Raw genomic sequence first — 14384 nt, forward strand, 5'->3', positions numbered from 1 at the left:
AAGTAGTAAAACAAAACTTGAGAGAGTTCTTGCAAGTGTGTGTGAAAATTGGAAGTAAAATTTGGAAAATGAATGTGTAAAAATGAGTTAGAAATGGTGCTTATTTATAGGCTTGAAAATTTGGCTTTTAGTGAAAATATCTAAGATAAGTTAAAATGTATTAAGTCATGGATGACATATTAAATTGATTAGGTCATGGATGACATATTACACAAATAATTTCATATTTCTATTGGTATATACCAATAGTAAATACTTCTAGAAGCTGTGTATAATACGGGTAAAAATACCGTATGAATACGAGTAGAATTCTTGAGAAAATTAAACGGAAATACGAGTATAGCTATCCTTTATATGTATTGGTATATTATAAAGTGTATTCAATACTTTTAAGGATGTATTTACACTCGTAATACATTATATGTAAATACATTTTAACATAAGTTAATTACGTCGTTTAAATAGTAACATATATATTGTTCAAAAACTCTTTAAATTAGTAGTATGAAAATATATATACAATACTTTATTAATATAATTAATGAGATATTTAATTATCATATTTTCAAGTTAAATATATATAAATCCATATATATACACAATAATTAAACAATTAAACAATTAAATCAAGTTATGACGTTCGTGAATCGTCAAAATAAAAGGGTGAACAAAAGCTTGTGTAAAACTCTTTCCGGAGGTTCAAGATTTATTAAAAATTCATTGCTTATCAAGTCGGAATTATATAAAGATTGAGTTTAAATTTGGTCGAAAATTTCCGGGTCGTCACACATTTACTTGTGTCTATTTCGTAAAACATTTATAAAACTGCATGTATTCTCATCCGAAAATATTAGATTTTAAAAGTGGGACTATAACTCACTTTCACAGATTTTTACTTCGTCGGGAGTAAGACTTCACCACTGGTCGATTCATGAACCTATAACATATATATATATATATCAAAGTATGTTTAAATATATTTACAACATTTTTAATACCTTTTGATGTTTTAAGTTTATTAAGTCAGCTGTCCTCGTTAGTAACCTACAACTAGTTGTCCATAGTTAGATGTACAGAAATAAATTGATATATATTATCTTGAATCAATCCACGACCCAGTGTATACACGTCTCAGGCTAGATCACAACTCAAAGTATATATATTTTTGGAATCAACCTCAACCCTGTATAGCTAACTCCAACATTACTGCATATAGAGTGTCTATGGTTGTTCCAAATAATATATATATACACGGGTCGATATGATATGTCAAAACATTTGCTTACGTGTCTATGGTATCCCAAGATTACATAATATATTAGAATACATGTATAATATAATATAAGTTAGCTAGGATATGATTTGTATAGAATTGTTACAATATTTCCCGTAGCTACAACAATCAAAAAATATCCAATCTTGTTTTACCCATAACTTCTTCGTTTTAAATCCGTTTTGAGTGAATCAAATTGCTATGGTTTCATATTGAACTCTATTTTATGAATCTAAACAGAAAAAGTATAGTTTTATAGTCATAAATATAAGTTACAAGTCGTTTTTATAAGAGGTAGTTATTTCAGTCGAAAGAACGACGTCTTGATGACCATTTTGAAAAACATACTTCCACTTTGAGTTTAACCATGATTTTTGGATATAGTTTCATGTTCATAAGAAAAATAATTTTCCCAGAATAACAACTTTTAAATCAAATTTTATCATAGTTTTTAATTATCAAACCCAAAACAGCCCGCGGTGTTACTACGACGGCGTATGTCCGGTTTTACAATGTTTTTCGTGTTTCCAGGTTTTAAATCATTAAGTTAGCATATCATATAGATATATAACATGTGTTTAGTTGATTTTAAAAGTCAAGTTATAAGGATTAACTTTTGTTTGCGAACAAGTTTAGAATTAACTAAACTATGTTCTAGTGATTTCAAGTTTAAACCATCGAATAAGGTAGTTTTATATATAAGAATCGAATGATGTTATGAACATCATTACTATCTCAGGTTTTGTGGATAAACCTAATGGAAATGAGAAAAATAGATCTATCTTCAAAGGATCCTTGGATGGCTTGAAAGTTCTTGAAGCAGAATCATGACACGAAAACAAGTTCAAGTAAGATTTCCACTCGAAATAAGATTGTTATAGTTATAGAAATTGAATAAAAGTTTGAATATGAGTATTACCTTGTATTAGAAAGATATCTTACTGTAAATAAGACAGATTTCTTGAGGTTGGATGATCACTTTACAAGATTGGAAGTAAGCTAGCAAACTTGGAAGTATTCTTGATTTTATGAAACTAGAACTTATAGAATTTATGAAGAACACTTAGAAGTTGAAGATAGAACTTGAGAGAGATCAATTAGATGAAGAAAATTGAAGAATGAAAGTATTTTTAGGTGTTTTTGGTCGTTGGTATATGGATTAAATATAAAGGATGTGTAATTTTGTTTACATGTAAATAAGTCATGAATGATTACTAATATTTTTGTAATTTTATGAGATATTTCATGCTAGTTGCCAAATAATGGTTCCCACATGTGTTAGGTGACTCACATGGGCTACTAAGAGCTGATCATTAGAGTGTATATACCAATAGTACATACATCTAAAAGCTGTGTATTGTACGAGTACGAATACGGATGCATACGAGTAGAATTGTTGATGAAACTGAACGAGGATGTAATTTTAAGCATTTTTGTTAAGTAGAAGTATTTTGATAAGTGTATTGAAGTCTTTCAAAAGTGTATGAATACATATTAAAACACTACATGTATATACAATTTAAATGAGTCGTTAAGTCATCGTTAGTCGTTACATGTAAATGTTGTTTTGAAACCTTTAGGTTAACGATCTTGTTAAATGTTGTTAACCCATTGTTTATTATATCTAAAGAGTTGTTAAATTATTACATTATGATGATATTATGATATATTAGTATATCTTAGTATGATATATATACTGTTAAATGTTGTTACAACGATAATCGTTACATATATGTCTCGTTTCGAAATCATTAAGTTAGTAGTCTTGTTTTTACATATGTAGTTCATTGTTAATACACTTAATGACATGTTTACTTATCATTTATCATGATTAAACATAGTGTATCAATATCTTAATATGATTCATATGTATTTAGTAAGACGTTGTTATAACGATAATCGTTATATATATCGTTTCGAGTTTCTTAATTCAATAAACTCAATTTTATGTATATAACTCATTGTTAAAATACCTAATGAGATACTTACTTATCATAATATCATGTTAACTATATATATAATCATATATATGTCATCATATAGTTTTACAAGTTTTAACGTTCGTGAATCACCGGTCAACTTGGGTGGTCAATTGTCTATATGAAACCTATTTAAATTAATCAAGTCTTAACAAGTTTGATTGCTTAACATGTTGGAAACACTTAATCATGTAAATAACAATTTCATTTAATATATATAAACATGGAAAAGTTCGGGTCACTACATACACGGACTTGGTTGTTGGATTTTCCAAACAGTCTCCAATTATATTGGAACCAAAATGATCCTGCGTCTCCGTTGTCGGCCTGGCCACTTGTTTCGAGGATAAATTGATAAGGAACACACATGCTTAACAAATAGGGAGTTTATCGGTATAGGATTTAAATTCGCCATTATAGTAAACCCCTTTTTAAAACAAAAAAAACCAAATATTAATTATGGTATTAATTTCTGTAGATTTCAGTTCAAACTTAACCAATTACGAAGAAAGTTCGAAAGGCGGTTGTTCTCCCACAACTTCGGAAGCCGGGGAAGTTTTTCTTTATAAAACTAAAACAAATCTAAACCCTGATGAATCTCATCAAGAATTAGTTCTTGATCCTTGTAGTCCACGAAGCCGTATAACTTCATCCGGCTTAGAGATTTCATTGCTTTTGGATAAGTTTTACTCAAATGAACCAGGATTCGACCCTCTACACGATCCAAAAGGGAGGCTCAATCTTAACAAACTCCTAATTATGGAAGATGAAATATGAGAAGAATACCGAATTATTTTTAACTATCCAGACTTGTTTGAATTTAATCCAAAAGAGAAACGACACATTGATAAGTCAAAAGCTTCGTTTACTGGAAATCTGTTAAATCCTAACAGAAGGTTAGACGTCTATAGATAATTCATTAGGCACCTCTATTCCTCAGACTTCCCGTTCTCAACATTTCAACTAAATCTGTTAAAAGAGTTGCGTTCTCAAGTTCGTTCTCTTCACAAACTATTAAAGGAATGTGGGGATGATATTTTCGTCAAGTATCGGGATGCAGAAATTGACTTCAAATTTGATTTAGAGTCATTCGCCAGTTTTCTTCCTCACATCAGCGATAAGGAATTTTCTCAAATTCATATCACCCGTTATGTAGCCGCAATAATTTCTGAATTAGAATTTTGGATTGAAAGCAAAAAACCTAACCCTATTTCAAAATATGGAGATCGAGATTTCTTTTACTTTGATCCAGCCTCATTTCTTATTAAACGATTAATCGAAGTTTTTCCGGATTCAACCGAGGAAAGAATACATCAGAATTTCTTCGCAAAAAGAAAGGAAATATATTCTGAACTCGTGCAAATCCTAACTACGTCAAAATTTCCGTTTACAACTCTGCAAAGAAAGATCATTCGGGAAATATTTGAAAACTTTAAATTTACTATCAGTAATCCTGACTGCGCGGAAGATCTTTTATTTCAAGATACAGTGTAAAAACTTCTTTTCGAACTTAATTATCGAGATACTGGACCTAGGGATGGAATTTCAAACATTAAAAAAGTTAGAAGGGCTTTGGTTAAACTTATGGACGACATCGGAGATTTACAAAAGCGTGAGCGTAAAATGCTAAGTGATTTTGAAATATTTTCAGTACACTACGCTGATTTACTCTGGATGGTCAAAGAAGCTTTAAATTTATCTTTCTTTCCGCGTTATTTCTGGAACTTAGTTGAGGAACCTGTGTAATTTGAGTTATTATTAAAAAAAATATTTTACTCCGTCCATTTATCTTTTAATTTTTAGTTTAATTAATAAAAATAAGCAGATTAATATCCGAAGCAAAATTTCATTTATCTTTTATTAATCTAGTAAAAATTTTAAGCTTTTAAAAATATAAAAATTTCGCGAGTCGGATCGGGGAAATAAGCCCGTGAGCCACACAGGCCCATTTTTCTTTTTCTTTCCTCCTCTTCTTCTTTCCTCTCCTTTTTCTTTTTCTTCTTCCCTTCCCTTTGTTACTCTCGGCCGATGAGCACACACCACCACCACCACCGTCCTCAAATCTGGACCAATTTTAACGATTCAAAGTTCTAATACGCGTCTCTCGTGCCTCCTAAACACGTTTCCATCGTCAATTTTGCATAAAAGGTACTCTTTCACGGTTAAAAATTGAATTTTTACTAGGAGTCAAATTTTTGACTTTTGAGAAAAATTGTGTTTTATGCCCAATTTTGAATTCCTAGATGGTTAGTTAGATACTGTGATTGATATGTGTTAATTTTTATGTTCGATTAAAGCATTTTTAGCTTTTTATTCCTTAGTTTAGGTTTTAGGCTAAGAATTGGTGAATTTTTTAGAAAAGTGATGTTTTGCTAGCTCATTTAGGCTTAGTGATTCATCTAGAGTACTTAGAAGCTAGTTTTGGAACAATTTAGGATTGTTTGATTGAAAATTGAATTTTTGGTCAAATTACACTAAATTAGGCTTAGGGTTTTTCCTATAGTTAAAACGTTTTTAAAACTTAGGATGACTTTAAAAAATAGCCTAAATAAAGATATCATTGACTTGCAAATGAAATTTGAGCCTAGTCTTTGATTTTTTTATTTTGTACGTTTTGAACAAAATGAATATTTTTCGGTAAAAGCGGTCTTAAAACTTGACTTAAGGATGTTATAGGCAAAGTTTGATGTTTAAAAATATTTAAGGTGATTAAAAATGGTCATTAGAATCATTGTATGCTTAAAAATCATCTTACTTTAATCAAAGTTGCTTATTATTTTTTAGCATTATTTGTTGCAATCACGGGTTGCGGTAATTTTGGCTATAATTGACTATAACAGGGATTTGGAAAATGCAATTTTTAAAGTCCTCATTTCGAATTTTTTTTTTTTTGAAAAATATAAGCATTTTTCATTTCTAAGTGTTATTATAAGTCTTATTATTTTGGAACATAACCTACATTATTTGACTTTCGCAGATGGCTAATTATCTACCGAAGAATACGAGTTGCCCCACTCTATCCAAGGGCAAGATAACCCGGCGGATAACGAACCATTCATGCAAACATGGATAAATAGACAAAAGGGTGCCAACAAGTACATAAATTGGGAGATAATGGAGCAGTGTGGGTGGGCCGATGAGCTGAGACAGATTTTTAGTTTTACGACACACGGAAAAACAAAGTGCGCATAGCAAAAGCTGTTTGTAATTAATGAACGGGTGTACCAAGAGCCGTATGCAGAATTCATGGCAACATGGAGATTCGAAGCAAATGTTGAGCAGGAAGAATATAACAGTCATGAATGCATCCATTTCCGCCACCAGAATCAAATGCATCACCTGACTCTTGCATAGTTCGCAATCCACCTAGAACTGTACAAGAGATCTCACGTTAACCGATCAGTGTTTAAGAGAGGATACACCACCCTGAACCAAACCGATCATCAAGCTTTATGGTAAGCTTACACCTCCGATAATGAAGCCTGGAGGTCAAGTAAAAAGGCCTCGAATTTCACTAACCCCGTTCATCGCATTCTCCACCACCTCATCGCCAAAACTCTTCACCCAAAAACCCAACATGGCGGTGCTGTCACAGTTAATGATATACGTCTAATGCACGCCATGATCAACAACCAAAATATGCAAGTCGCACACCTTCTCGCTCAAGCATTTACTAATGAAAGGAATTCATCGAGAACAGTTGTGCCAGTTTTGGGAGCCGTTGTCACCAAACTCCTTCATCGGATGCATATTTTAGGTAGTATTGAAAGATTTGGGTATATAAGGGCAACCGAGTCAGAAGAAATTGGGTATAAACTACTGCAAACCTGGCAGTACATTAGGATAGAGGATGAGCAATTGATAGTTGCAGCTAATCCAGCAATCCCAGATTTGGAAGATCGAACAGTGCCGGGAGTGAGAGTTAGGGGATTTAGGCCTGATACGAAGACTAGGGATGGTAGTAGACGGCGAGGTTCACAGGAACCACGGGATGAGGATGATCCCACCATGCAGGGTAGGCCCACTGACACCCGCAGACACTCATCAGTAGATCAGGGAGATCGGCCTCGGTTTGAGCCGTACCATTACTCTATGGGGGACTTGTCCGGACGTGAGATTTGGTTTGCTCATCATGCCATCTTTCAGAATCTGGATCATTTCACACCCCATGCGGGCAGACAGCTTAATGTCCCGACATATCCTCATGAGTATCCGGTGATGTTCGCCCACAGAGACCCGAGAGGAGCAGGGCCTAGCCATCAGTATACACCACCACCTCCTCCACCTCATCATCATTACCATCAGCGCACGGTCATTCCAGCTCCTCCAAGTGAACAGAGGACAGTGGCCAAGGATTTGGCTGCCAGCATTTTTTGAACCACCCACGTCAGCACCCACAGAGATACATCCGCTGATGTTCAGAGCAGTGCGTGGGACCAGGCTACAAGTCAGTATATGGCCGAGGATGTTACACAAGGTCTGGGAGGTATGGGTATGAACCCGAAATGGGGAAGAGATCTGCAAGAAGGGAAAGGTTGGCGTACAGGGCCTATGATTCACACGAGCACCTCATCACTCACAGGACTGATCACACGTTCAGACGAGATTCAGTTCAGGGTATCTTCGGGGTTGAACACTGCAGAATTGGCACAACAATTCACTACCGACGAAGAGATGACCGATGAGGGGCAATCAGCCCTTAGACACCCAAGACAACCCCGCACTAGCGTGTCATAGTCTCTCCCACCACGCCAGCCAGATCAGCCATGATTCTCCCTATCTCTATTTTATGATTACATGTGATCTTTCGAAACATTATTACATTATGTTTGTACGCCCAATCTTGGGCATAACTACTTTTATGTTTTTAAGTTTGTATGATAATTAGAATAAATTGCATGAATAAAACGTCACAAAAAAACGACGATCGAGACCAAACAAGATGCAAGCATGACGTGGAGCAAGGACATACTAAACGGGAATGGCACCAGCACGAGCATAGAAGAAACCATAGTCGGTGAACCATCCATACACACCTTGCAGACCATAGGGGAGTACTACGTGTTCACCACTTTTTCAATAGAATATATGCAAAATACTATACCACTTTAAACACTAAGTGTGGGATTGGCAACCCCATCAACATAAACTTTTCATAACAAAACGCCTCTTTCAAAACCTAAAGTGTGGGATACGCCGTATCCTTAACATTAAGGACAATGTTATTTTAAAGTGTGGGATAGCAAACATTGCACATAATGATTCTTGTAAAATCCTCAAGTGTTTTTAAACTAAATTTTTCACAAAATTTAAAACTTTTGAGCTATAAAACACTAAGGATTATGAATTCTATAAATGATCAAAAAAGTTTTTGTTACAAAATAGACAAAAGAGTAAAACAAAGTTAAAAACGTTTTGCGAAAACCAAACCAAATTTTTCAAAAGAGCATTGCATAACGAAAGGCGCAATTCGACCCATTATAATTGTTGTGAGGCACCCCCAAATAAGGCTTAATAAGCACTCATTTTTAGTGCTTCACTATACTTCCATTGAGCGCCCTGATGTTAGTATCTCTGAATCAGAACTTACTCTTGATCTACATTTCAGAATCACACCTTTTGACGAGAACTATTAAGTTAGAACCACTGCTATTCGTGAAGACAAAACACCTCCATCAAACACCTTCTTTTTCATTTCCACTCCAAACTACAAAAATTCCATCCACTATTCCATTCACCTCATAAATAAAGAAATAAATTAAATCACATCGAAATCATACTTCCGGGAAATCCTCTATGAAACCGCATTAGAAAATGCGAACATCCGAGTCAAATATCAAAGAGACCGCCGATAAAAGGAGACCTTGAAGAGAAAAGCAAAGATGCTTGCCAAAAAAAATGCTGATGAATAAAGGTTCTGAGAAAAGGAGCAGAACCAGAAAGATTCGAGAAAAGAACTCCTGGCAGTCAAAAAGAAGGATGCTCGTCCAGAAATTCCCGACAAAAAGCTGAAAGGATCACCAAAACTGATAACTTAAAAAGAACTCATATCTATCAAACCCTTCACATCCCAAAACCTTCCAAAATCACCATCTCTTCACGATACAAGCTGAGTCCATAACTGAAAATTCTCTCAAATAAGTGATGGAGATTTGAGTCTTGATCAAGCCTATGATGAAGAATGAGAACATGACTGGCTATGAGCGATTTCATTTCTTAGAACTATAGGACACTCGAAACACTTTAGTGAATTGAGTGACCCGAGTGAGATAGCCTCAGTTATGTAACCTCCTCTCATGCTTGCGGGAAAAAGGTTTGGGAATAACAAAAAGAATAAAACCAAGTTTTCGCTCCTACATCTTGCGAAACAAAGACCGCTTGATCACTACGAATAAAAATCTCCGGTGTTAAAAGCTCGAAAGTTTGCTTGAGGACAAGCAAAGTCTAAGTGTGAGATATTTGATATCGGCTAAAAAGTCACATTTTTACCCCTGATATTGAGTCCCAAAAGCATAAAGTTCAAAATTTTTTGGGCAAAATAATCGCTTTTTAGGTTAAATTTGTAGATAAAGTAATTACGAAGACGATGCGAAAAGAATCAAGAGAATCGGAGCTAAAACGAAGATTCTAGAGGGGAAACGGTGAAAGACAAGAAATCAAGTTACGATCCAGTAAATCAGCAAGCCAAAAGGGTTGCCAAACGGGCTTCCAAACATCTTGCTAGTATGGCAAACGGCCTGACACATGGCCTAGACAAACGGGCACAGCAAACGGGCTGGCCTGGCAAACGACCTCACCAAATGGCCTGCCAGCCATTTGCAGGCAATTTTCACTTCTATTTAAAGGCTTTTTGTCATCCATTTTCAACACACCTCTCTTCACTCTCTCACTACAATACACTTTCTCTCACTACAGCTTCCAAGGTCTTCTCACCTCCGAGCGGGAAATTAAGTACCCGGAGGCGAACGCTGAAGATTGTAATAGGAGCGGTCTAGAGGATGTTAGCACTTGTAATGGTCCATATCTCGTCTGTAAATGGTGAACGCTTTCCTTAATTTAATGAAGCTATCTTGTTATTTTAAGTTGCTTTCATCTTGCATGCTTATCTATCCGTTGCAAATGTTTATTATGTGTTGAATACTTTATCTGAAACTTATACTTTTGTTATGCTGAAATCTTGACGGTTTAGAATTTTAATTTACAGATCACCCTTTCCGCTTATTCACGTGGCTATAACCTAGTATTAGGACCTGATTAACCCTAGGATACAAGGTAAGTAGTTATGTGTGTTTAACGTCACAATATGGATATAGTACCTACGTATGAATAACCATTTATTTGTCAAAGAAGAGCTGCCCATTTAGGTTGTGATTAGAGTAGGCAATATAGAGTTCAGTGAACACTAGCTTTCTCGGAAGCATGATTCGCGTTAGAAGCAACGTTCTTGAGATGTTGTAAGATGATCCGGGGTTGAATAAGTGATCGCAAAGGAGAGACTTTTAATCCAATTAACAGTACCTTAGAATATCTAAGATTGCACATCTGTTAATGTTAAGGCATAGTTTAGTATTAAGTGGTGGAGTATTACTTTAGTTAGGCCAACTAGGATTAAGAAAAGCTGAGACTTTCCTTTAGGGATATACCACTTTGTTCATGTACCTAGGATCCTATCCATAAGGTCGTTTAAACCCTCTAAGGTTAACGATGGGAGTAGGAATATCCGTCTTAGCCAGAATCTTCAAGGCCTAAACTCTTAGTGACAAATCAGTTAGGTTCATAGCTCAATTGATTGAGGTTTAGTGTTTATTCTAGGAAGTTAAACTCTTGTGATAGTTCTCCATCTAATTAAGTTGAATGGATGGTTAAGATCTTTCTTTTAAAAAAAATATTACTTATATAAGCTTTTACTTTAATAAGAAAAGGGATTATATTAAATTAAATATATCGTATAAATTCAGTAAACAGATTTATATAAATTCAGTAAACAGAATTGAATCTGGATAAGATATTTATAACGGTTTTTGGTGGTATGAAACTCCTAACACCTTCGATTCAAATTTATCGTATCCAAATAACGCAACAAACGTAAAATCAACAATTTGCATCAATGGCAGCTCTCAGTCCAATTGGAATATTTTGCAGCAGCGTTAGTAATTATTCGCCCAATCCAATTTTCATAAACCCTAAACCATTTCGTCGTTTCAATTCCCATAAAATTAATTCATCATCATCCTCAACAACTTCCTATAATGATGTTCAGAGTCATGAATCGATGAGCATCGATGGCCTTAAGCGATTCATTAGACTCAATTTAGGGAATTGGACTGGTTCATTTCATGTATGTATCGTTTTCGTGTAAATTGTTTTTCTTTAATACTTTATTTTGGTGTTTAATGTTTATTTATATTTATGTATTTTTTTTAATCAGCAATTTGATCCAAAAGGGAAGCTGGTGCATAAAATAGACACTAGGGTATCTGCTGGATCTTATGGTGAAAATGAATTAATTAGTTTGATTCAAACGTGAGTTCTTCTCCTTTCTTTATTTAATTTCTGAGTAATTTGATGTATTCGATATATACATTATATACTATGGTGGATCCAGCACTTATAACTTAGGAAACGTTAACATTCGTCACGTTTCGTTAAGATTAACAGGGCAATGCATGATGAATGTTATCCCTCCCCGATATAAATAAATTTCTATTTTATATAATGGTCAATATATTGAATGTGATGTTTGTTAACTGTCCTTCTTCATCATCATCATCAACATATTTAAAGTATAGTAAAATGTGTAATTAAGTTAAATGGCATTCTTGTTTTTGCTATTTGGAGTACAAAAGTATTGATTATATGCAAATGTGAGGGTCCATGTGTCGTAATGCATCGTTTTTAAGGTAAAATAATGCTAGAAAGATTCTAGTGCTCACATACGTCTTAATATATCATTTTTAACATTTTGACACACTTTTTTTTTTTTTTCATTCTTTTCTAATTGATGCACCTATTGGCTATTAGAAAGCTTTCTAAATAATACCTTAAATCTTAAACACATGTCAGAACTGTAATACTTTCTGTAGCTTTTAGTTTGATGACATTTTATAGATTGATGATCTTCGACTGTTACACTTTTGTGGACGGTAGTTTGCTAGCAATTTGTGCTAGTATTTTATTACTCTCATTTCTGTAATATTTGATGTCAAATTTAGGTTATACATCAAGCAATCCTCATCAAGCTATTTATCTTCTGAAAAGGATTATGAAGCGGAATGGGCAGAGTACAAAATCAAAGAGACTAACATGTTTACTGTAGAAAAATATCAACAGGTGAGTTTTTCGGGTGTATATTTATGTGTGATATATACTTGGTTTTAAAAGGACAGTGTTTTTTATATTCTTATCGTGCTAAATATCCACTTTTATTAGTCTACAGATTGGATTCTTTCCCCAAGAGAAGGCGTTTGCGTTAAGGTATCAGACAGCTGGCATGTTAGAGAAAATATTAAGAGAAGGAGTATTAGGTGAAGACGATATAGGTGAAGAATCACCCAAGTAAGAATTGTAATGTATATGCACTTTACGTTTGTCTAGTATTATTATCATGATTTTCTCTAAAGAAGCCGTATATGTGCAGGAACCTAAAGCTTCCTTCTAAATTGCCTTCAGTTGTATGTGAATGTTGTCTTTATTCACTAGATAAAGATATGCGAGCACGAGCATTTCATGTAATGGACCCGAAAGGTGTTCTTGAGTTGCTTATTGTCTTTCTCGAACAGAAAGGCGTTGGAGTTGTTACACCTCCTTTTCTTGACGAATCTAAGGTACCGTTTCTATTATCGAGTAATAATATCTCTCGAAATTAGCTGTAAATAGTTATATCAGTTAATACATGTTACCGTTTTAGGACAAAAGCAGGATCACTTGTCATCTTGGTACATGGAAAGGTCACTCTGTTACAAAGCGTAGTGGTGTTTATGGTGCAACAGAGGCTGAAGCTGAAACTGTGACATCACTTGAAATCGACGAAAATGGTCAAATTATTCAGGTTTTTTCTTGCACTGGATCTATAAAAATTGTTGATAATGGTTTATTTGATGACGATTGATGGTTATATAACATGTTTATTTCTAGGGTTTTATATGAATTTTCTATTTGTATCTCAATGTAAGCAATAAAAAATGGGTATCATATCGAAGGTTTAACAATCTTTATGAGATTATCATAACAAATTTACATCAATGTTATGCTAACAGGATCAAACGTCAACATACAAGGATAAAACTGAAGCATCAAATGTGCGTTGGACAGGGACTATGTCTGATAACTTGGTGACCTATAATGGTGGTTATCAGATGACGTTATTACCTGAGGGCATGTATATGGGGTGCCCGTGTGATGTAGCAAAACATGTGGCCGATACCAAGTCTTTCCATTTGGAGTTCTGTTGGGTTGAATCACCTACTAAAAGACAAAGACTGGTTCGAACCTATGATGTTGATGGCTTAGCAGTCTCAACAACTTACTTTTTTGAGACCAAACTGTGAGTGGTGTCATTGTCTTTTCGCTTGTTTTTATTACTCTAAAGTTGTAATAAAACCCGACTCGGTTTGTAGTTTTAATTTCCACTTCTCTATTTGTTACGCTCCGTTTGTGTTGTATAATTGGCAAGTCGGTAAGTGCAGGGTGAATGGTAGCGCTCCTTTTGTGGGTGAAGGGCGCCGAGCTCCAAGTTGAATACAAAACATAATGATTCTCCTTTGTTTATCAGTCTTTCGAAACAGGATATGATATCGTCGAAAGATTAATCCTTCACACAGCATAGTACAACCAAGCTGTTTCCCAATGATTCTCCTTTGTTAGTTTTACGTATTATTATTAGATGGAACTGATAATGATAGTGATGTGAGCCGTAATGGGATGAAACTGATAATGAATATGGGATGTGAGAGGCTTCACAATGTGAACATGCGTGCCACGTACAATACATTGTTGGTTATTCAGTCATCGGCTATTTTGTGTGATAAAGTGATTTACTTGAGACAAATGGATTTCAAGTTAAGCTTATTACAAGTTTGGAGAGTGTCGAGTGCACGCTTTTTTAAAGCTAACTAGAAACAATATTGAAAGGT

At 34.5% G+C, this 14384-nt stretch overlaps 1 protein-coding gene across 1 annotated transcript; it reads left to right on the forward strand.

Annotated features, from left to right (window-relative positions):
* The first annotated feature begins 11251 nt into the window (after positions 1-11251).
* Positions 11252-13874, forward strand: LOC139891911 (uncharacterized). Its single transcript, XM_071874941.1, has 7 exons — positions 11252-11590; positions 11681-11775; positions 12465-12582; positions 12689-12807; positions 12890-13076; positions 13160-13300; positions 13509-13874. The coding sequence occupies exons 1-7, from the start codon at positions 11360-11362 to the stop codon at positions 13797-13799; spliced, it is 1182 nt and encodes a 393-aa protein (XP_071731042.1). The 5' UTR covers positions 11252-11359; the 3' UTR covers positions 13800-13874.
* Positions 13875-14384: the final 510 nt, after the last annotated feature.

The sequence above is a fragment of the Rutidosis leptorrhynchoides genome, chromosome 2, assembly GCF_046630445.1.
Source record: "Rutidosis leptorrhynchoides isolate AG116_Rl617_1_P2 chromosome 2, CSIRO_AGI_Rlap_v1, whole genome shotgun sequence".
In the NCBI taxonomy this organism is placed as follows: Eukaryota; Viridiplantae; Streptophyta; class Magnoliopsida; order Asterales; family Asteraceae; genus Rutidosis; species Rutidosis leptorrhynchoides.